The 22644-nt window shown below is 43.0% G+C and overlaps 2 protein-coding genes across 2 annotated transcripts in view; one reads left to right on the top strand and one right to left on the bottom strand.

Annotated features, from left to right (window-relative positions):
• The window catches only part of lmx1a (LIM homeobox transcription factor 1, alpha), a 15475-nt gene extending 14816 nt beyond the window's left edge, over positions 1–659 (top strand). The window contains exon 7 of the mRNA XM_037674697.1: positions 517–659. Coding sequence (XP_037530625.1) covers positions 517–659 — 143 coding nt within the window. The remainder of the gene's footprint in view (positions 1–516) is intronic.
• A 17070-nt stretch (positions 660–17729) lies between these two features.
• LOC119407870 (E-selectin-like) lies at positions 17730–21140 on the bottom strand. The gene is made up of 11 exons (XM_037674696.1): positions 20732–21140; positions 20502–20606; positions 20227–20418; positions 19902–20093; positions 19572–19760; positions 19296–19475; positions 18921–19109; positions 18632–18817; positions 18103–18282; positions 17889–18021; positions 17730–17790 (listed from the first exon to the last, which is right to left on the bottom strand). The coding sequence occupies exons 1-11, from the start codon at positions 21138–21140 to the stop codon at positions 17730–17732; spliced, it is 2016 nt and encodes a 671-aa protein (XP_037530624.1).
• Between the last annotated feature and the right edge of the window lie 1504 nt (positions 21141–22644).

Raw genomic sequence — 22644 nt, 5'->3', positions numbered from 1 at the left:
TACAGAACTGCAGAACTGTAAAATTATGTTCCTAAAAAGACCACACACAAGATTCATCCATCCATCAACTTTACCTGCTTTTTCCTTTTCGGGTCACTGGTGCCCATATGCTGTGCGAGAGACAGGGGACACTCTGGACAGGTCTCCAGTCCATCACAGGGACACAAAAAGACAAACGAGACAAACAACCATTCACTCTCTCACTCACACCTAGGGACATTTTAGAGTTACCAATCAGTCTAACATGCATGTTTTTGGACTGTGGGAGGAAATCGGAGTACCTGGAGAAAACCCACACATGCACAGAGAACATGCAATCTTTTACCCAGAAAGGTCCCTGGCTAGGATTTGGTCCAGCGCCCATCTCGCCGAAAGGCAGCAGCTTTTCCAACTGAGCCACTGTGTGTCCCTTCACCCGCTCCACAAAACACTCAAAATAAAAGCTACACTGTGTTTGCTGAATAAACATGTTTGTGTGCAACATCACTATTATTAATGTAAATCTGATTTCTGCAGGATTTAAGGGCGTGCACGGCAACGTTGACAGAGACCCTCTGTGTCATGTGGTGGACAGTGACTGCCTCTCTCTGGGTGACACCTCGCCACTCACTCCCATCGACTGCCTCTACTCCATGCAGGACTCGTACTTCACCTCCTGAGGGTGGAGACTGGAGATCAAGAAGTGCTGTGTGGGACTCACTCTGCTTTACACCCTGAAAACACCCGGTACCTCCAAAACTTTCGGGTGGATAAGTCATTTTTGCCTCTTTAAACGGATTGTTCAGACTTTATTGAATTGGGGCTCTGTGGAAAGGTTGTAAACATCTCACCTGTTGTGGATAATTATTTGAACGACAGCTTAGAGAAATACAGTTTAATTCTGACAGGACCAATGAGCCAACAGTTAGTCCGAGTACAGCCTTGACAATAATGATCTTCAAACAACTCCACTTTCCACAGAATCTTACTAAAAACATTTGAACTATGACTTTAACATTATTACACTGCTGCCTCGGATGCTTTGCAGTCCTGCTGTACAGCACAATCTCCAACAAGTGGCTAAACTGCATGCATAAAATTGCTGATCATATTCATGTAAGTTTCATTAGCTCATGAGATTAACATTAATTCATGTAAATACTCATTTGGGTGTGTATTTGTATTTATTTTCTCATTTTGTGTACAAGTTACTCATCTTGAATGATTCAAGGTGATCAAAAATAATAAATCTGAACCTGTGAGATGAATGCACATCTCATTCTGATGCGGTTGTAAGAACAAATTCTTGCTGAGGGTGAGACGCAGGTCAGTCCATCCTCATCACTTATCAGTCCCATCTTGGTGACATCTACCTCTGGCTGTTGGGTGTATCATGAGATTGTAACAAACCAGAAAGAAAAACTGGACTCTGACAGCTGCACGGGTCAGTGGCAGGTAAGCATGGCATCCACGCTGCCTTCATCAATGATCACATTGTGCTTCCCTTTGCTCTCGTCAAAGAAGACTGGGAATTGGGGAGGTGGGGGCACGGTATTGGGGACCACCCAAGCACTGTGCCTAGCTGGAATGCACCAATCCTGGGATGAGAAGCTGAGAACATCTACAGGGAGAGTGGGCTCTACAGCAGAGGGGCTGAAAGCTGTGTCAGGAGAGAATGTCCAGGGTGAGACAGAAATATGAAGCCCCACTGTACGGAGCGCCTCCTTGCCCCAGCCATGAACCCTCTCCTGGACTTAGCTCATATTCCCCTCTATGAAATCAGACCTTGCAGAGCAGAAAGAATGAGTCCAATGGTCGGGAACAATCTAACTGTCTGTCACCGTGGTGCACCGTTGCCAACAAGGGCTGAAGAAGTATGCAGCAGAGAATGCTGCTGTGTGTGGCTCCGTGAGTCCCTTTGGGTCTGAGTCTGGTTCAAGAAAGTGCAGGAATTTGCATGAATGAATGTGTCAGAAGGACTCCTGCATCATAATGCCTGACTTCATTCATTTAGGGATGAAACTCTAAAGATAAGGAGGAAACCCTTATAGGCAACGGCAGTTTCTTTTTTTTTTTTTGCTTGTTTTTATCATCTTTTTGAGTGTCTATATCAAACTTTGTTCCCCCACCCCCCAATAAAAAAAATGAAAGATCAAAATATGATCATATGGTCACAGTGGGCAGCAATAACCTCATTATGATTCTGACGGTAGCCAAACAGTTTCCTGTCAGCGGTCAGTTATTAATTGCTCTCCTCGTGCCAACCAGAAGCCACAAACCCTCTGTCTCTTAACTGGTTTAATTGGCTTCATGCTGCTGCAGCTCAGAGACAGATGTGCTTTTATGAAGATTCCTCCAAAGGCCCTTTGAAGCACTTCAATGCACGGAGGCATATTAGTCCAAAAAGACAATAGTTACACAGAACGTTAGGTAACATCAGTTTGTTTGAGAATATACAGATTATTTTTAAATGGCTGTTGTACTTTAAAATGAGGTGCGGACCTAAACAGGGAGATGTGGGGCCTCAGATCCCATGTTTGTATTGCTCCGTACTGGTTAAAGTGGTATATGGAAAATAACAAATACATTTTTGACCAATTCTATGAAAAAAAAAATACAAACTTCAGTTTTCCATGACATGTAGCAAAGGTTCATTATTTTCTGAGTCCCATGACAATCCTTGAGCCAATAATAGATCATATTTCTCCACTCCGTGACACAAGCTTTCCGGTCACTAAATGTGCTAAAGTGACACTGTTTGACAAGCTCTGAGACGTTTGGACCCTGCACTGCAAAGATGTGGCATCTGGGTGAACAGAGCTGTTGATGTGAGGACAAGGTCGTCTCACATTGTCCTACATGTTACTGGACAATGTTGAATGAATGCCAGAACTGATCAAGTGCTTGATTTATGACTCTGATAAGCAGTGAATAAAACAACACAATGACCAACAACAACTGCTCTGATTACATTTATTAAGACTCAAAGGCTGCACAGTGTTGCAGTATGATCTGAATTAAATATTCAAGTTCAAAGCATGGTATTTACACACATTTGTTAAACTTTTAGTGGTGAATAACACAACAGCATTTTTTTTTACTTGAAAAACCCTATAGTTTCAAAAATGATGATAAACGAAGCTTTTTGTGAGTGAACATACTTTAATACTGATAAATGTGTGTACTTTGACTCACTGTCAGTCCAAATTCTTGTGGAGGCACAAAGCAGCATCTCTGTGCTCTTGAGGAAGTTGTCAAGTTTGCAGGTGAAAACGCACAGAGAAGAAGAAATTCTCAAATAGGTCCGAACAATTTAAAAGGTTACAAAACCATCTGTAAAGAGTTTGGACTCCACCGATCTACCATCAGACACATTGTGTACAAATGGAGGAAATTCAAAACCATTATACCCTCCCCAGCAGTGGTCGACCAACAAAGATCACTTCAAGAGCGTTTAACAGTCGGTGAGGTCACAAAGGAGTCAAAGGTAACGTCTAAAAAACTGAAGGTCTCTCTCAGATTGACTAATGTTAATGTTCATGAGTCCACCATCAGGAGAACTCTGAACAACAATGGTGTGCATTGAAGGGTTGAAGGAGAAACCACTGCTCTCCAAAAACAACATGGCTGCTCGTCTGCAGTTTGATAAAGATCACGTGGACAAGCCAGGAGGCTGTTGGAAGAAAGTTTTATGGACGGATGAGACCAAAATATAACTTTTTGGTTTAAATGAAAACTGTTATGTTTGGAGAAAGGAAAACAGCATTCATGCATAAGAACCTTATCCCATCTGTGAAACGTGGTGGTGGTAGTATCATGGTTTGGGCCTGTTCTGCTGCATCTGGGCCAGGACAGCTTGCCATCACTGATGGAACAATGAATTCTGAATTATATCAGATGATTCTAAAGGAAAATGTCAGAACATCTGTCCGTGAACTGAATCTCAAGAGAAGGTGGATCATGTAACGAGACAATGATCCTAAACACACAAGTCTCTCTACCAAAGCATGGTTCAAGAAGAATAAAGTTCATGTTTTGGAAAGGCCAAGCCAAAGTCCTGAACTTAATACAATCCAAATGTTGTGGAAGGACCTGAAGTGAGCAGTTAATGTGAGGAAACACACCATGGGGAGCTTGTTGAGCTTGTGGAGGAGTTCAAATATCTGGGTACCATCTTTGACAGTCTGCTGAAATTCTCCGCCAACACGGAGGAGATCCTCAGAAAGTGTCACCAGAGGCTGTGGCTCCTCAGGAAGCTCAACTCCGTTGGAGTAAGTAAGATCATTCTCCAGACATTTTACTACTCCTTCAATGAGAGCATCATCACCTTCTCCATAACCTGCTGGTTTCATTCTACCAGCCTCCAGAACAGAATCCACCTGCAGAAGACGGTCACTGTCTGTTCTAAAATGATTGGATTACCCCTTAGGACCCCGCCTGTTGTCTTTGAACACTTAACATGCAGGTTAGTGAACCGGATCATACAGGACCCTTCACACGTCCTCATCTCATCATTTGAGTGACCTCCATCAGGTCGCCGGCTTCACTGCCCTGCCTGCAGGACACAGAGAAGAGCTACCTTTGTGCTCAGGGCTGTCCAGCTCTTAAACAAATAGTCCTGCTACATATACATTCCCACCCTTCATGCCTACCCCTAATACACATACATGCATACATCGCCCCATTCCACAGGACTTTAGTTGCAAAAAGAACTTACAGTACTTACCTCAATGCCCATTTGCACCTTGCTAATGCATATTGGACTTTCTTCTATTTTTGTATTTTTATTTGTTATTATTTTCATTCTAATTTTTATTTTTTTTTGACTGGGTTCTCTATCTACTTTTAGGACTTGTGTGAAAATCCAATGATATATTAGGTCATATTTATGCAGATATATAGAAAATTATAGAGTTCACAAACTTTCAAACACCACAGTATCGTTGCTGCATTCATCCTGTGTGTTTTGGAGCTTTGGCCAGTAGAAGGCACCGATGTGCTGCAGATAACCATGAACACAACTGTGTCTAGTGCTGATTCAAAATATGGAAACTAAGGTATGAGACAATTAAGACACATACAGTAGTGTATCTCTATTACAGCACAGTCACAAAGTAGGAGGTGTTAAATGAAATGTGCTTTGTAAAATTTTGAATAATAACCCTGACAACAAAATGTTTCTCTTCTCCACATTCCTGCAGACACTGTCTTAGACTTCTCCGACTGAGGAAAACTGTGTAGACAGGCTGATGTGCACCGAGCATTAAAACCAAATTTTACATAAAAATCAAATAATTAAAAAAACTAAAATCTGAGAGGAGGACATCTTTGGATTTAAAATACAGAACCATTCAACAGCCTAACTCACAAAGAGTCACAATTACACCTTTAAAAACTACTTGGGATCAATAGATCCAACCATTTCTCACACCAACATAAAGCTTCAGGGTAGCAGGAAACTGGAATTATCTCCAGCAGTTAATGGGTGAGAAGGAGGGTTACACTGTGGACAGATCATTTGTCCAAGACAAACAACCATGCAGGCACACACTCACTCCTAGGGCCAATTTAAAAATTACCAATTTACCTAACATGCAAGGTTTTGAACTGTAGAAGCAAAACGGAGTACCTGGAGAAAACTCACACATGCACAGAGAGAACGTGCAAGTTCCACACTAAGGTACCAGCTGTGGCGCAGTCTGAGTTCAATGTCCTTATTCAGGACAAAACCATCAAAAACTAAGCTTTCTTTGTAGATCAGAGTAAAGAGCAATGAAACAGAGACATCTTTTAGACACAAAGAGAAGCTCTGCTTGGAGTTTCTGTTTTTCTTTTGCTTGAAAATATCCAGATTTATCAGATCTTTTATCCAAGCTAAGTGAACATCTCTCCTGCATGTGACAGCCAAGGTCCACTTTGAGTCAACTGTCCCACAACCTGTCACACCATGAGAACTGAAACTGAAGGTCCTGTGAGTTTTAGAGCAGGTCAAGCAATCATGAAAGTTTGTGAAACTTTAAGAAATGGACGGATCTGAACGTCAGAGGAAAAGAGAGGAAGGAACAGATAAAAAAACGAGTGATGGGTTTCAAAATAAAAAGGCATCAGGATGTAACCTGAACCAAGTCTCAGACCAGCTTGTAAACTCTGACTAATATTTTTGTACTTAGTTTATTCTGTGGTCAAACAGGGAGTCCATGACTTTTAATTTGCCTGAGTTTGACATTACTCCCTGTTTGCATCACAACTCTGAGAAGTACAAGTTACTTTAATTCTAATTAGACCAAATCCTTCATCATATTTTACAATTATTACAATCATTCAGCATACTGTAATTCTGTTTATGTACCCAGACAGTTAAATGTTTCCCATCTAGCAGAAGTAGCCATAAAACATCCATCACAGCATGCACACATGCAACAGTGTCAGCTCAAAGAGAAATAACAGACTTTTAAAATTTTACTTTATTCAGTGTTCTTATGAATCATTTTGGTTTTATCCTCGCCTACAGTGTTGGAACATCCAGTTTGAGCATGAATAATCATTATGGCATGATTTACAATTAAGGGAAACAGCGACGGCCCACACATTTAATTACAGTGTTGATTGTTCGGCATGGCCGTAAATGAGTGTGAAGTAAAGAGATGATAGATGTGACCCATAATAGGATGTGACTATTTTCTGAGTGTAGCTTTCGATAAGTAAATGTGGCAGTTGATATGTGCAAATATGGTCTGAGCATTACAGGAACAAAAACAAAAAAGTAATTCAACTGAAAGCCAACAATAAAGTCTGAAACACTTTTAAAATTATACATAATGACAGTTATTTTAGTTGTGCATGCAGGGACACTTAACAGTCTACTGATCCGTGTGGTCATTCTAAAGTATATCCGGTCCCATCCAATGAGTTCACGGCAAAACTGATACTTAGCCTATTTACCTAATTAATGCACAGTAGCTGGAACAAATCAGGTTCATGCTGGGTAGTTAGTGAGAATGAACCAAGTACATACCTGGCTGTATCATATTGCTGCCAGTCAATCACTGCTGGTTGTGAGGATTCCAGTTGGTTCATGCCTGTTTCCACCAATTACCCTTCTTGCAGCTCCTGACTGACAAGCAGGGCGAACTGGAATCAGCTGTAGCTGAGTTGACGTCCACACACCACTACTTGAGCAGACATCTCTCCAGAAGCCACTGCTGGATGATGGGTTCACGATTGGGCGAAGGCAGCTGGTTGGTGGTTGAGACGTCCAGGAGTCATGACTTTTCAAGGACATTAGGAGCTGAAACTTGGATTGCATAATGTTACTGACTGTTGCATTATGGCCTCCACTTCAGGTGGAAATAGTGAGAATGAAATGGAATGGCTCCTCCTTGAATCGCCACTTTATTGTAGTGGAGGAGTTTGTGCACCTGAATGATTAACAACATACACAATATTACTCTATTTGAGCTGGTAGACTGGATCTTTGGGATGGACCAGTCTTTGCTGTAATTCATTTTTGGGTTTGAAAGCCACTGGGACGTCATGTTTAGAATATAAACGTCTCAGTTTCTCTGAATCTCCTACAACATACGAAATGACCACTGGTCTAGGTCTGGGTTTCTCCTTCTCAACTGATGGCTGACTGGAGTCCTGTTTGGGTTTCTTCTCTGCTTTCTTGAAGATCCATTTAGGATATATATATTGCTCCAGAGCCTGTCTTGTGTGGGACTTCTCCTTTTCCATGTCTTCTGAGTTTGTGAAGATGCTTCCCATCTGTGGTACAGAGTCCAGATGACTCCTGACTTGTGACACAGCATGTTTTCTGGATCTATAGTATTCCCCTTGACATATCGGACCGAGGTCCTCAGTTTATCTCCCAAGTACGGAAGAATTTTTGTGACTCCCTATATGCTGCCTCCAGTCTTACCTCACATTACCATCCACAATCAAATGGCCAGACGGAGAGATGCAACCAGGAGCTGGAGGTCATCTTAAAATTAATGAATGAACAAAATCCATCCTCTTGGAGTAATCACTTAGTATGGATCAAATTTTCACATAAGACCCTGACTTCTTCTGTTACTGGACATTTTTCGGTCTCACTTGGCTACTACATAGACACCAGCAGTATAGATCCCAAGTGTCTTAGAGTGTAACAGGTATCAAGCAAAAGTGTGAATTCATGAGTTGTGAGTTTGTAAGGACAACTTGTCACGTCATGTAGCTAAAATGGTGGACTTGTATTTTACAATGAGTTTATGGCTAAAATATTTTAACAGCGAAAATATCTAAAAAATAGCAATAGGTCAGTAGCATCAGATTGCTGAGAAATCTGACATCCTCCTGATTGAAGGAAGGTTTGGTGAGCTTCAAGTCACTTTTGTAATTGTGGCTCCTTGCATCTGCACAATCTCTACCTTTCAGGTTGAAAATTTAACAAACAACAAAATAAGTTTGGTGCCTGAAAATGTGCAGGCTTCCTTCTGAGAAATTTAATTATTGTTCCATTCAATGATCCAGACTTTATTTAATTTGAACTAAAGGAAATTAATATGGGGGCAGCATGGTGACGCAACTGGCAGAGCTGCTGCCTCTCAGTGAGCAGGTTCCCGGTTCAAATCCTGGTCCGGGGGGCCTGTCTGGGTGGAGTTTGCATGTTCTCTCCGTGCATGTGTGGGTTTTCTCCGGGTACTCCAGTTTCCTCCCACAGACCAAAAACATGCATGTTAGGCTGATTGGTAACTCTAAATTGTCCCTAGGTGTGAGTGAGAGAGTGAATGGTTGTTTGTCTCATTTGTCTCTATGTGTCCCTGTGATGGACTGGAGACCAGTCCAGGGTGTACTCCGCCCCTCGCACAGTGATTGCTGGACATGGGCACCGGTGACCCCCGTGACCCAAAATGGAAAAAGAGGGTAAAGATAATGGATGGATGGACTTTGCACTATTTGTTGCAGGTTTTACTATTTCAGCCTTCAACCACTGATTCTTGTTTCTACAATTACTCATTTTTGCAGAAAGAACACAAAAATATAAACAACATTATTTGCCCATTAAGAACTGAACCACAGCCAGTATCAGTTGTTCCATTGCATCCTGTTAGGAAGGCTTATTATTCTACCATCAGATATGAACTGAGAACACAGGCACACATATGACATAATCCAAAAACAACTGCATGGCCTAAGCTAAACTTAGGCTAACTCAAGTTTGCTTAACAAAAATAAATACAGGAATTAAAATAAATTACAGGTGAAAACTATTTATATAAATAATTTGAAACAAAAATTAATCTGTGCATGCTGCATGGGTTCTTGTAGGTACAATTTCCAGTTGTCTGTTTACAGCACTGAAAGGACTTGGTGCATAGAATGTCTGTAAAATACAGACAGGTTTACATTTAAAAAAAATTCTCAAGACAGCTTGACTCGGTATGAAAAATTGGTTTTGCTATGTCTAATCAGAAACATTGCCATGGTCATGACCTGTTCGAGTCCCTGGTAGCTGCAAGGGTCTCATCTGAGGGGTCAGTTAAGAGGAAACCTGCATGGAATCTGAATAGACCAGTTGTGTTGAAGGAAGAGTTGAACTGTTATCAGGCAGAGACAGAGGGGGGCTCTCCACTGCTGGGGGCACAAGCAGGTCAAGCGCAGACAGGTATGTAATGTCTTTAAAAAGTTTTTTTTTTAAATTGTAAAAGTGATGTGTATTTAAAATAGAGATTAAATACTGATGCATGCTTGGTTCATATTTTCAGCATGGCTCTCAGCGAGGCTTCGGGAAATAAAGGAAGCAGATGTGGTACGGATGTGTTGATGAAAAACAGGAAGAGGACAACAGGAGTTGCTTTAAGATGGCAGTAGTCCACTTTGGTCTGCCCTGTTTGGACTACAGCCATCAACGCAGTCAGAATTTAAACTCTTACTATTTTGAAACCACAGAAAAGATTCACAACAGGCAAAATATTGTTTAGAACCTTTCAGTAGAATCCTACTTACAAAAATGTTAACTATTGTTTTAAATTGTACACAGCATCTACTGTTATGTCCTCAAGCTGTCTCCTCACCTGTTTGGCAGGTGTCTCCCCTAAACCCAAGCTCACAGAGGCAGGTTGTGTTATTTATCATCTCAATAATCTTCTGGCATCTTTACGACATATAACACATCCTTTACTGTTTCTTAAGTACATCCTCTGTTCTTTGAACAAAAGATGATTAAGTTTGATTCAGTCAAACAATTCACACCTTGGTAACAAACTGTGGATAGTATTCACTGATACAGTTCCTCATTTTTCCACTTTCCCCATTCTGGTCCACTCTACAAAGATTTCAACACAAAATTATGTGATGTGGTTGTAATACGCATTTTTGGTTCACGAATATTCACAAATCCATGTTTTGTTGTTCTCATTCCATGTTCAGGTCTCATTTAAGTAGTGTTTGGTGATTTGGATCCAGTAAAAAAGGGCTGAGTTCTGTGTGGTAGCAAGAAGACAATATAGTCATACAAAATGTATTTTTGAACAGCTTCTGTGCACAAGCCTTACTTCAAATAGGATAATTAATTGTTGAAACATCAATAAAAGTAGCTGCAAGTCAAATCTGAGTACATTTCTTTGCATTATTGACCTTTACTTTTTTTTTTTTTTTTTTTTTTTTTGATGGCCTCCCTTCTCCCCTTACAGCCATCCTTTCCACACCATTATTATGAAATATTTATTATAGTGACTATCTAGTGTAGGTTTTTTTTTTTTTTTTTTTTTTTTTTCCAATAGGATAGAAAGAAAGAAAAGACAAAGTAAGACTCCAAAATATAAGAAATATATACAAATAGAGCACACGTCAAAACACCCGGCCACTGTCTGTTCACCTGCAAAGAACATGACAAAACATAGCAACAAAATACATATGTATAAAGAACTTAAAATATTCATGGCTTTGCAGTAAGTTTCCATAAATATATATACCCATACCTACGCCTATATACATACATACATACATACACATGAATATACACTCACATACATATCTATATATCTACATATAAAGCCTAAATAAGCATCCCTGCTTCTATTTGTGTGTGGTTGTGAGCATGCATAAGTGTATAAGGCTTCTCTAATAGAACATTTATTAGTAACTGTGAAGCAGCAGAGACCCGACCCCCAAGACCAGAGGCAGATGAAAAAGGGGGGACCAGAGTCCAAGACCCCAGGAGGGACCCCGACCGCGGAGCCCCCAGAGCCACCCACACAGGACGAACCACTCACCCACCCCCCAGAACGGACCACAGGGGAGAACCGGAAGATCCCCACCAGCAACCACATACAGTGACCCCCCGGGGCCAACAGCGACAAACTCATAGGCCCCCGTCGGCACCCGCCGCACCGATGTAGGTCCAGGTCCAGGCACCGAGGCCCGGGCACCGAGGACTCACACCACCCAGGCCAAGGCCTGACAGGGCCAGAGGACCCGAGCCCCACCAGGCAGACACCAGGCCGAGCCGACACACGCCCAAGCGCCCAGCCCCCGATACCAGGGGCCCCAAGCGCGCCGGCAGGCAAGGGCACACCCCACCAGGGGGCCGCGCGATAGGGGCGCGATGCCAAGCACCCCCAGTTGTATCAAAGAGGGGGCAGTCCGAGTCTTGGCCTAACAAATATCCATTCATACACAGACACAATCACACTATCCCAACCTCAATCTCACATTCATTCACTCAAAGACATACAATAACGATACATTTCATTCTTATTCCCGATACACACTCTAAACCCCCCAGGTCCAAGACATGTACCCGCCCTCTACAGGGGGCAGCCCATGCCCAAACCCAGGAGGTAAACCCATTCATTCCTGAGCGGAGAAGAGCCAATACCCCAGAACCGGCCCAGGCCATGCCCCGCCGACAGGACACCCCCCCACCATGAAGAGGACACGCCACCAACCACCCCCACACACCGTCAACAACCAAGCACACACCCCCAGCCGACCGCCTGCCAGGCCCCGGCAGCCACCCCGGTCAGCGGGCCAACCATGTCACCCAAGAGCCAAGCTCAGGGGGTCCAAATAACCCCAGGGAGAGCACAGCGCCAGCACCGCCCACGGCAACCCCCAGACCCCGAACCCCCACATAGTCCTGGTCAACACCCGACGGCCTGCCCTTCTCCCGGACCCCACCCCCGGAATGGCAGTCAGGGAACTAGGTGGGTAGGAAGAGGAGAAAAAAAATAAATAAATAAATAAAAATAAGACCCCGACACATACACCCCCACCCCTAGATGTGCTGTTGATGTGTGTTGTTGTAGAGTGCCATTAAAAAGGAAAGAAGAAGGAGCAAAGGCTGGCAAGGTGCCAGTTTCCCCTCCACCCCAACTCTATCCAACCCTAGTGTCTAAATGTAACCGTTGTAAGTGAGCACAGGCACAGGGGGTGAGAGTAAGGTCATCCCACCACCCATAGCCATGTGCCCACTTCAAATTCCTATATATGAATGTCATGAGGATGTTATGAATGAATGTCTAAGGTGTACAATAAAATTGAGTCCCAGGTGGCTATGTTCAACAAAGATGTAAAATTGTTGCAGCACACCCGAGCCCAAACAACCCTAAATGTGTGGAATTGAAATGAAGAGGGTGGAGGTGCATGGTGAGGGATGGGGCGAAATAACTGTGAGAGCAAATGCTCCCACAGGGAGTCAGCTCCCCCACTGACCCAACAGCCCCCCCCCCCAGCCCCCCAAGGTCCACCCAGGGATTGAGGCCAAGACACCTCTCCATCTGGACCGACCGCCAGGCCCGCTGAGCTCCAGACCAGAGAGGGACAGAGCCCCGAGGGCCGCCATAAGCCGCACCAGCAGCCTACACACCCGAGGGCCACCAGGACCCCCACAGACCGCAGTCAGCCCGCCACCAGATGGAGCCAAACCCCACCAGGACGACCCGGCCAAGAGCGCCCGCCCAACCGCCGACAGTGCCAGGAAGCACCGGGAGCGAGCCCCCACCACAGGAAAGGGGCCAGCCAGCCAGCCATGCACAGTCCCGGGCCGCCCCCAAGGACATCCACCCCATCCCCACCCCAGAAGAAATACTACACCCACCCCTCATTCGGACATCTCTCAAAACACATAGCACACTAGACACCTAGGCTGGGTCAAACTACCCCCTCTTAGGGGCCACTGGTCACGCCCCCAAACACCCAACCCCCCAGCCCATGAACCCACAACCCACCAGCGAGCCGAAGGCCCCCGCCCAGAACCGGGCACCAGAGCGCAAGCCGGCCCAGAGCCCGGCAACCCGCCCGCCAGAGCCCAAGATCCCCGAACCCCACAGGCCCAAGCCCGGGGGCGATAAGCCCCCAGAACCCCAAGCCCCCGCGCCCACCCCGAACCCACACCAGCACAGCCAGGCTACCAGATCGGTGACCCACGACTGCCGCCACAGACCACCTGAGGGCCTGCATGCAGCCACCAGCAGACATCCCCCAGAACCACCCAGGCCCTCCCCAGAGGGAAAGCAGTGCCCCCCTGCCCAGGTACCCCCAAGAGCCCAGCCCCCGGCAACCCCCCCGGGGCCCCAAACCCATACACCCGCCTCCACATCAACCCCAAGGCCCCACAAGGTCAGATCCCAGACTACCCACCCTCACTATGTAATGGAGCCGATCAAAGGAGCCCACAGAGATTGATCCAATGTGTCGGCAGATGCTGTTTCAAGACTGATATGATCTAACAGAAGATTTTTATACTGATTAATGCTAAGATTATTTTTATTTTTTATTGACCTTTACTTTTTAAATGTAAACGCATCAAAAATGCAAACGTTCATTTTAAAGACATAATAGAAATACATTTAAACGTATGTCTTTTGAAGATCAGCTAATCTTTTATTTTATTACCCTTCACTTGTTGAGACTGATTGCATTTGAGTTTTTTTCCCCCAGTCCTTTGTAGTTGTTAGATTTTGTTATTTGATGAGGGCGGCATGGAGGTGCAGTTGTTAGAGACGTAGCCTCACAGCAAGAAGGTCACAGGTTCACCTCCTGGACTTTCTGTGGAGTTTGCATGTTCTCTCCCTGCATTCACGGGTCTTCTTTGAGTAATCTGGTTTTCTCCCACAGACCAAAAACATGCATGTTGGGTTAATTGGCTAATTTTCCCTAGATGTGGGTGAGCATGTGAATGGTTGTTTGTCACTATACATGTTCATTTGATGGACATACAACCTGTCCAGGGTCCTGTTTCTTGCACAGTGACAAAGATTGGCACCATCTCCCTGTAACCTGGAAAAAAATAATCTGGTCTGAATTTTGATACAACTCTTGTTCTGTCTTGCCAGCCTCACTTCATGTTTTATTTTGTAGATACTATTTAGTTGCAAAGTGGATTTCTTTTATTTTAGTCTTCATTCCATTTAGTTTGCTATTACAGTTTTCTGGTCCTCATTTCTTCTGCAATTGGGTCATTCACCTCTCTGTCCATCTTGAAATGCTTATTCCATAACACTTTTAAAAAAAATGAACGTTATATAAGAGCAAAGCCTGTTCTTTCACCTCTAACCCAAGATAGTGTCATGGTCTCATAAAAGTGCTGATGAAGAAGACACTGACTTCCCTAAAACAAAGAACAGCAATAATCTTTAAAATATGCTCTGTCATCAAAACCCCTTTCCCTTCTGTTAGAACTTATCACAACTATTCATCTACTCTGTCCTTCTGTGATGGGGAGGTGATGAACACAGAGGCCACAGCAACATTGTGAGGGTGAATGCCATTAGCCAAACTGAATATTGAACAGATTAGACTGAATTAAAATGAAAAGCAAACCCTTGGTGCACTGCTTTACTCATAATTTAAAGTATTAGTATGAAAGCTTATTTTTTTGGACTGTACTTATGTTTAGATCTTATCAAGATACTCAAAGCGCTTTACAATCTGTGCCCTCATTTACCCATTCATACAGCACTCTATGGTCTATGCAAAGCTAATTAAACAAATCATTCTAAAGAGAATCAGAGCTTTATCACATTCATACACCGATGGGACACACACCGGAGGCAATGAGGGGTTCAGTGTCTTGCTTGGTACACTTCAGCATGTGACTACTGGTGGATTCAAACCCCCAACACTTGCATTGGAGGACGACTGCTCTAGCCACTCAGCCACAGCCTCCCGCCAGCTTAAAATAAAATATAAAAATTCAGCATCAAAATTTTGGTTTGGTGCATGAACACATAACACATGAACACTTAACTTTTTCACAGTTTTTTTCTCACTTGCCCTCGGCGAAGACGGATGCTTTTCTTCCTTCTGCTTTTGCTCTTTGTCCTGTGTATCAGAGACTCTCTTTACACATCTTCTTCTTTTTTTTTAATTTATCCTTTATTTATCCAGGTAGTCTCATTGAGCCACGAGAACTCATTTTCAAGAGAGACCTGTTTAGGGAGCACATGGTGGGGGTTAAGGGCCTTGCTCATGTGTCCAGAGTGGGGCGAATGAGGATGGGGGCAAGTGTGGCTGCTTCACTTACCCCACCCAGAATTATGATGTTGTCGGGGCCGGGGCGTGAACCGGCGATCTTCGGATCGCAGGCCCACCTCTCTAACCTTCGCGCCACCACTCCCCCTGAACCGTAAATTATTATTATGGCTCTGGTCAGCTGGTCTCTCAACGCAATTAATAACATTTTTTCGACCAAGAGACAGGGTATGAATGGATGCACACAGCTGTGTATGTCATGGATTCCTGGGGGTAGTGGAAGATGATGTGTCTGTCTGTACTGTCCGTGGAGGATGTAGAAGATGTGCACATTATTGGATTTATGATAACAGGGTTTCTGCTATTTGGAATTGGTGGATTCCTTGGATATCGACAAATTAGGAAGATGCCGGCAGCAGTTTCGGCCATGGTAAATCTGCCAACCTTATGTGAAGGATTAATTTGTGCTTCGAGCACTCAGACACATATGCTTTGCGAGCTCAACCGTAAGCTGGATGCAGTTTCTGAGAATCGTAGGACACTTGCGGCTCCTGGAACTCACCGGCACTCACTCGACCTTGGAGAAGGCTAACAAGCACGGACCGACAGAATGTCCATAAATCTGACTGTTTGGATTCGCCAGTGAGAGTACCAGCAGAACTGAAGGCAGACAGAAATCAGAGTCTGCCTGCCCAAAACAATTGTTGTTTATCTGAATCTGGCCTCCCAGCTTGACCTCGGATAGGCCAACTTATCTCAAACTGCTCCTGGTGGATATGTAAATCAAGAAGCTCTGCTCTGTCCACCCCTGCCCCCCCCCCCCCCCCCCGAGAACTTCTGTGAATGCTTATCAGAGTTGTACCGGCTGACAGAAACTGTAACATCTTATCAGGACTATGGAAACTTTCTGGAAGTGTTCATGGCTAAATCTCAGGGGTAGGCAGCACGGTGGCGCAGCTGGTAGAGCTGCTGCCTCTCAGCGAGAAGGTCGCCCCGGTTCAAATCCCTGCCGGGGGCCTTTCTAGGTGGAATTTGTATGCTCTCTCATGTGTGGGTACTCTGGTTTCCACCAAATAAAAAACATGCATGTTAGGCTGGTTGGTAACTAACTTGTTCCTGGGTGTGAGTGACAGTGAATGGTTGTTTGTTTTGTTTGTCTCTGTGGCCCTGTGATGGACTGAGACCTGTCCAGGGTGTCCTCCATCTCTCGCACAGTGATAGCTAGACATGGACACCAGTGACCCAACGACCTGAAAAGAAGTGCGTAAAGATAATGGAGTTTTGTTCCACCTCATGTACCACAAGTGATGTGAATGACATTAAAGAACCTTGAACCTTGTTTGCACCTGTCATCCATCGTACAGTTCTGCTCCTGCCCCGCCCCCTGTCACCTCTTCTCACTTGTCTTTTTCCCAGGTGTTTGTGATTTAGGTGAATTAATATTTCTTTATATTTTGCTGTTTGTTTCTTAGTTTTGCATTATGCTGAGTGCAGCCAGTTATGGGTTTATCCTATTGGTGTCTCCTAGAGTTGCCAGTGTTGCGTTTATATTGTAAGTAGTTTTGCTGCCTTCACAGCCAGATTTTTATTTTTTAATAGATCAGTTTTTTTTTTTTCAAGTCCACATGTCCTGTCTGCACTCCAGGGTTTCAAATCTTGAAACCTTGACGTTGCAATAGCTAAAAGTGAAGTAATTTGACAGTTAATGAAACTTGATATTTGAAATATACTGTATATTTGAAATTTGTTTAGTGGGATGAGATTTTAGGAAACAAACAAATTATAGTGGTTCATAGTAAACCGGTGCATTTTTATATGGTAGCGTCGGACTCTTTGTCCATATTTCAACACAATTATTTATAAATTCATGATTTTTTAACATAAATACTCATTAAATATTGATAACGTGGAGTTTTTCACTGATCGATGTTTATTAGTTTTGAATGCCCAGAGATGCACAATGACAATAAACTCAGCACTTTAAACAGTTAAACCAGTCTTGCTTAAAACAATTAGATTCAGCTTCATAAAAAATAAATACAACATAAATAATATTGTGAAAATATTCACAGTCATTCAGTGACACAAAAGTCAACCAACAGCGGTCTGTAACATTCACAATAAGATGAGAGCGACTCATCTATGTTCATAAAGCTGTAGAACAATGTGTTCAAGATAAACTCCCACTGGGAGGAAATTAACAATATCACAGAGCAATTCTGTACCACTCTTTACATATTACATAAATATGACAAAATAAAATATTCTTTGATGCATCTGACCTATCACGTGTACTATATGAGGCTGTCAATGCTGTTTTTGTAGACTTGTGGGGGCTCCTCGATGTCAGAGTTGCTGTAAAAAAAAAAAAATCACAAATGGAAGAATGTTATTACTGTACCTTTCTAGAAAACTTCAGAAGCAAACTTAAGAGAAATGAACACTGATCTCACCTGTTCAACTCAAATTTGGACGCTCTCTGCCTCAGTCGTTTCAGGATCCACATGGCCAGAGACAGAACCGATGCCAGAGCAGTGCCGCCTGCTGCCACGCCCATGGCAACAGTAGTAGCAGAAGAGGAAAGAGCTGCAGAACGTATGAGGCATGATTAATTGGCTCATTTCAAATTTCTCCTCAATGAATGTTATTTTTTTTTGTTTGTTTTACCTTGACATGTGGGCTTTTCCCCAGACCAAGTGCCATCATGACCACAGATCAGCAGCTCTTGCCCCTTTAAGGAGTAATCTTGATCACACATGAAAGAGCACTGGGAATTATAAACTGGCTCCTGGTTGGAGCAGTTAATATGACCATGTTCAGGAGCCGTGAGGGGCAGGCATTTAACAGCTGTTGGATGGAAGGGAAAAAAATACGTTTAAAGAAAAATCTTATTTTAGTGGTAACACATCACTGCCTAAAACAGGGCTATTCAACTAAATTGCTCAGGGGGCCACAGTTACTGAGACCAAGAGCTCATCAGCCGGACATCCAGCAGTTACTTTCATTAAATAAGTTTGTTTTATGGTTTAAAATCTAGTCTTATTTAAAATTAACCCATTAGTGGGCTGAACTGAGTTCATCCAGGGGCCTGATTTGGTCCCTGGGCCACCAGTTGAATAGCCCTGGCCTAAAAGCACTTCTGACTTGCATCTAAGCACTGCAATGCAAAAGGCCAAACAAAATGCTTTAGCTGTACCTTTGCAGGCAGGTGTGGCTTCATTCCAGTGTCCGCTCTCAGTGCACGTGGTAGCGTTTGCTCCCTGAAGTTCAAAGCCTGGCTCACAGCTGAAGCTGCAGCTGGAGTTCAGCCCAAGTTCAGTCAAAGGTTTGGTGCACTTTGTGATGACCGGAGCTTCTGCTTCTGGAAACTTGCAAGTGATGGCTGATGCAGGAAAGTAAATCGAACGAGAACAAAACACATTTACTGAAGAGCCTTCTTCGTCACGTGAAAAAGTTATTGGATTTTACTGAAATTGTTCTCTTACCTTCACAGTGCGCTGTCTGCTCACTCCACTGAGCTGCGGCTGTGCAGACGACCCTGCTCGGTCCCATCAGCCGATAGCCAGGCGCACAGCTAAAGCTGCAGGCGTTTCCGTAACTGAACCTCATTTCTGCGTCGCCTTCACAACTGAGAACGCTGTGGGCTGGTTGCTGGAGAGCTGGACACCGAACAGCTGCAAAATAGAAAAGAAGCATACAATTATAAAATCATTACAATATAAAGGCATTGCTTAAATTATTGTAATACAATAAAGACTATAATATTGTAAAAAGTAAAAGTATAAAATAAAACAAGGATAAATTACATGATAAGGCAAAGAATAAAAGTGCAGACTGAGGTGGCAAACGTGCTTCCGTACCTGTGCAGGTAGGTATGGCCTCACTCCATCGCCCATCCTCAGAACATTTAGTGGTGTTTGCTCCCTGCAGTTCAAAGCCTGACTCACAGCTGAAACTGCAGGTAGCGTCTAGTCGCAGTTCTGATCCACTGCACTGAATAACCATTTGAGCTCCAGCTTCAGGTCTCTGGCAAGTGATGGCTAACACAAGAGGCAAAGAGAACAACATTTAGAGAACATTTCCCAGTAAGAAGAGTTGTTTTATGGAAGGTATTTACACTTGAAGTGTTCCCTCACCTTCACAGTGAGGCGTCTGCTCACTCCACTCGGCTGCAGATGTGCAAGTGACCCTGGTTGGTCCCACCAGACGGTAGCCAGCATCACAGCTGAAGCTGCAGTTCTTCTTGTAGCTGAACCTCATTTCTGTTTCATCTTCACATGTGACAAAGCCATTCTCTAAATCCCCGAGAGCAGAACACTGGACAGCTGCAAAGAAGAGAGCCAAGAAATGGAAAAGTCTTAATGTCTCATAAAGGTTGCCTTTATAACACAGCAAACACAAAAAAAATGTGTTAACATTTGAAACTTGCAGAATCATTGTAGAATAAAATGTTTGTGGGACCATACCGACACACGATGGCTGCGAGGCATTCCACTTTCCTAAAGGTTCACATTGCAAGGTGTCAGACAAGGGTTCATCCAGCTCATAGCCTTCAGCACAGGTAAAGGTACAGGTGGATCGATAGCTGGAGGGTCCCAGAGGGTCTGAGCACCTCATGGAGCCACTTGAAGGTGGGAACAGTTTCTGACACTGAACCACTGTACATGAAAGGGCAAAACATAAATCAGATCAGATGCCTCAGAAATGCAAGTATATGAAACCCACTAAGATCAAAATACGTCATACATTGTCTTCTTAAATACAGCATCTTTGTAAAACACTCGAACTCACATTCACATGTAGGAGACACCTCAGTCCAGTTTCCTGCCTCGTTGCATCTCTGAGGTCCTGGTGTGCTCAGCTGGTATCCTTCCTCACAGAAATACCGACACGAGGAGTTGTAGGCAAAGTCTCCATATGAATGAAGGCAATCCACTCTTCCGTTCTGTGGGGCCATCACCTCGTCTTTGTTACATTTAACAACTGCGACAAAAACAATTTTTAATTTTAAGTCGTATGGCTATGAAAGTATGAATGTGAATAAGTGAAATTAGGCATTTAATTACCATGTTGGCACTTTTCGCCATAAAATCCTGGAGTGCACTCGCACCTGTGGCTGTTGATGGTCTCCACACATTCTCCATAGAGGCATGAGTCGTTCTTGCAGGCAGCTGGAGAGAAAGAGTCATATCGTTATAGATCGCTGAGTAAAAGTAGGTCAGCTTGTTGGTAAATTGACACAGTTGTAAACTTTTACAAACATCTAACCAAAACATGGCCAATTTAAAGTCCTCACCTGCGTAGCACAACGCCGTCTTGTGTTTTTTGCACCACTCATCATTCCATTTTCCTGTCTGCTTTTCCCTTTTAATGTACATCTCCACACAGTCCTCAGATTTCTCAACACTGTGCACATTCTTTACTTTGCTGTTCCCATTGTTTGGTTCGTTTTTTGCCCAGTTGGTGGCTTCTGCTGTCAGAGATTTGTTTGTCCCCACCCAGGTCCAGATGTTCTCAATCTTGCGGATCCCGATCCAGTAGTAGTTGTTCTTCCAGGGAAGCCAGCTGTTAAGATGCCCAATCTCCTCCTGGTTCTGGATCGCCACCATGTCCGTGTAGTGGGTCTTACACCAGACCCGAGCTGTATCCCAGTCCATGGTGGTGTTTGAGTAGAAGTAAGACCAACACTCTACACTGGTCCACATGTGCAGCACTGATGATGCGAAACAGAGTAAAACAGTCAGTAAGGATACATTTAAACTCTGTATTGTGAAAGTTCAAAGTGAGACATTCTGTCGGCATTAGATTTAAATACCTGAACAAAGAAAGAACAATCGGATCCACAAAGAAAACATCTTTAACTCAAAGTCCCGAGATAGCCCAAAGCAGAAATTCTACACATAAAAAATGAAAAATACAGTCAGATTATTTTTATATCAAACTATTCACCACGAGTTAAAACTGAGCAGAACAAAATATAAAATTAAACATCTACACCCACCGTTTCAGTTGTGATAAATGAAGAGCATCAAAAAGACTTGTGGTTCTTCTGAAGGATTCAGAGTTTCATACGCTGAGGGTCCTGCTTTTATACCTCCCCCTGGCCCAGTCCAAGTTTCCTGGAAGCTTTCATCACAGTCTGACTTTTCTGTGGAATTTCCCATCTCGCATGCCTGTCACTACACTGCCCTCTCCAGTGAAGAAACAATCAAAATGACTGGATCAATTCCATTTTTTTTTCTTATATAATTTATTTTAGGCAGCATTAATGCTATTTTTTTCTTTTTCTGGTTTCATGGATTAAAAAAGTAAATGTATTGAAGTGTGATCTTTTTGCAACTTTATATTAATTACAGTTAAGAGAGACATGTTTCAATCAATCAATCAACGTTAAAAAAACTTTTACTTATAGTGGCCTTTCAGTCAAATGTGCACAAAATGCTTCACAATACATAAGCTAAAAACAAACAGTATAAATGCCAGAGTGTTGATTGTTTCCTGTATACGGTATTTGTGTATTTGTGTGTATTTATGCTTCCTGTATAAATTTGCAATTCACATTACATTCTGAGTTGTATGACCACCATATATGCAAGTTTGAAGAGTTACCATTTTGTTTAAATAAATCATTAAATTTATGTAAGATGCTTTATTTAGTCATACACGTGCACACACACACACACAGCCTATATGATAAATACTAATGATAAAAAATTTATTAAAGCACTATTGCAAAATGGAAGGCAGCTTTGTAGTCAAAGAAATACATATATAATAGAAAATACATTATAAATGTGTTGTGCACACAGACTGTATCTGAAATCACAAACATCAACTGCAACCAAAGTAAAACATTTGAACGCATGTCCTCTATTCTTTAGTACAGCTTCAAAAACAGTTTATGTCAAAATATTTAATATAAAATTTCCTGTTTTAAAGATGTAGCATGATGATCTTCAGTTTTCATCATAGGACAGATAAAAAAAAAACATTCTAAATGTAGCTGAAAATCAATTCATCCCTAGTATATACTCCATGTGCCGCCCATAGTGTAACGTTGTTACCTGTTTGTTAGCACAATATGTTGTGAACCCCTTCATTAAACATGCACTGTGCCTTCAGGTTCATGCTTCACCTACAGAAGAGATCTGCGATTGAAAGGTATTTACTTGGATAAATAAAGGTTAATTAAAAAAAATCAAATTGTGA

The sequence above is a fragment of the Nematolebias whitei genome, chromosome 3 (genome assembly GCF_014905685.2).
Source record: "Nematolebias whitei isolate Nwh7 chromosome 3, NemWhi1, whole genome shotgun sequence".
Taxonomy (NCBI): Eukaryota; Metazoa; Chordata; class Actinopteri; order Cyprinodontiformes; family Rivulidae; genus Nematolebias; species Nematolebias whitei.
The sequence above is the reverse complement of the archived record's forward strand: the minus strand, read 5'-3'. Positions and strand labels throughout refer to the sequence as shown.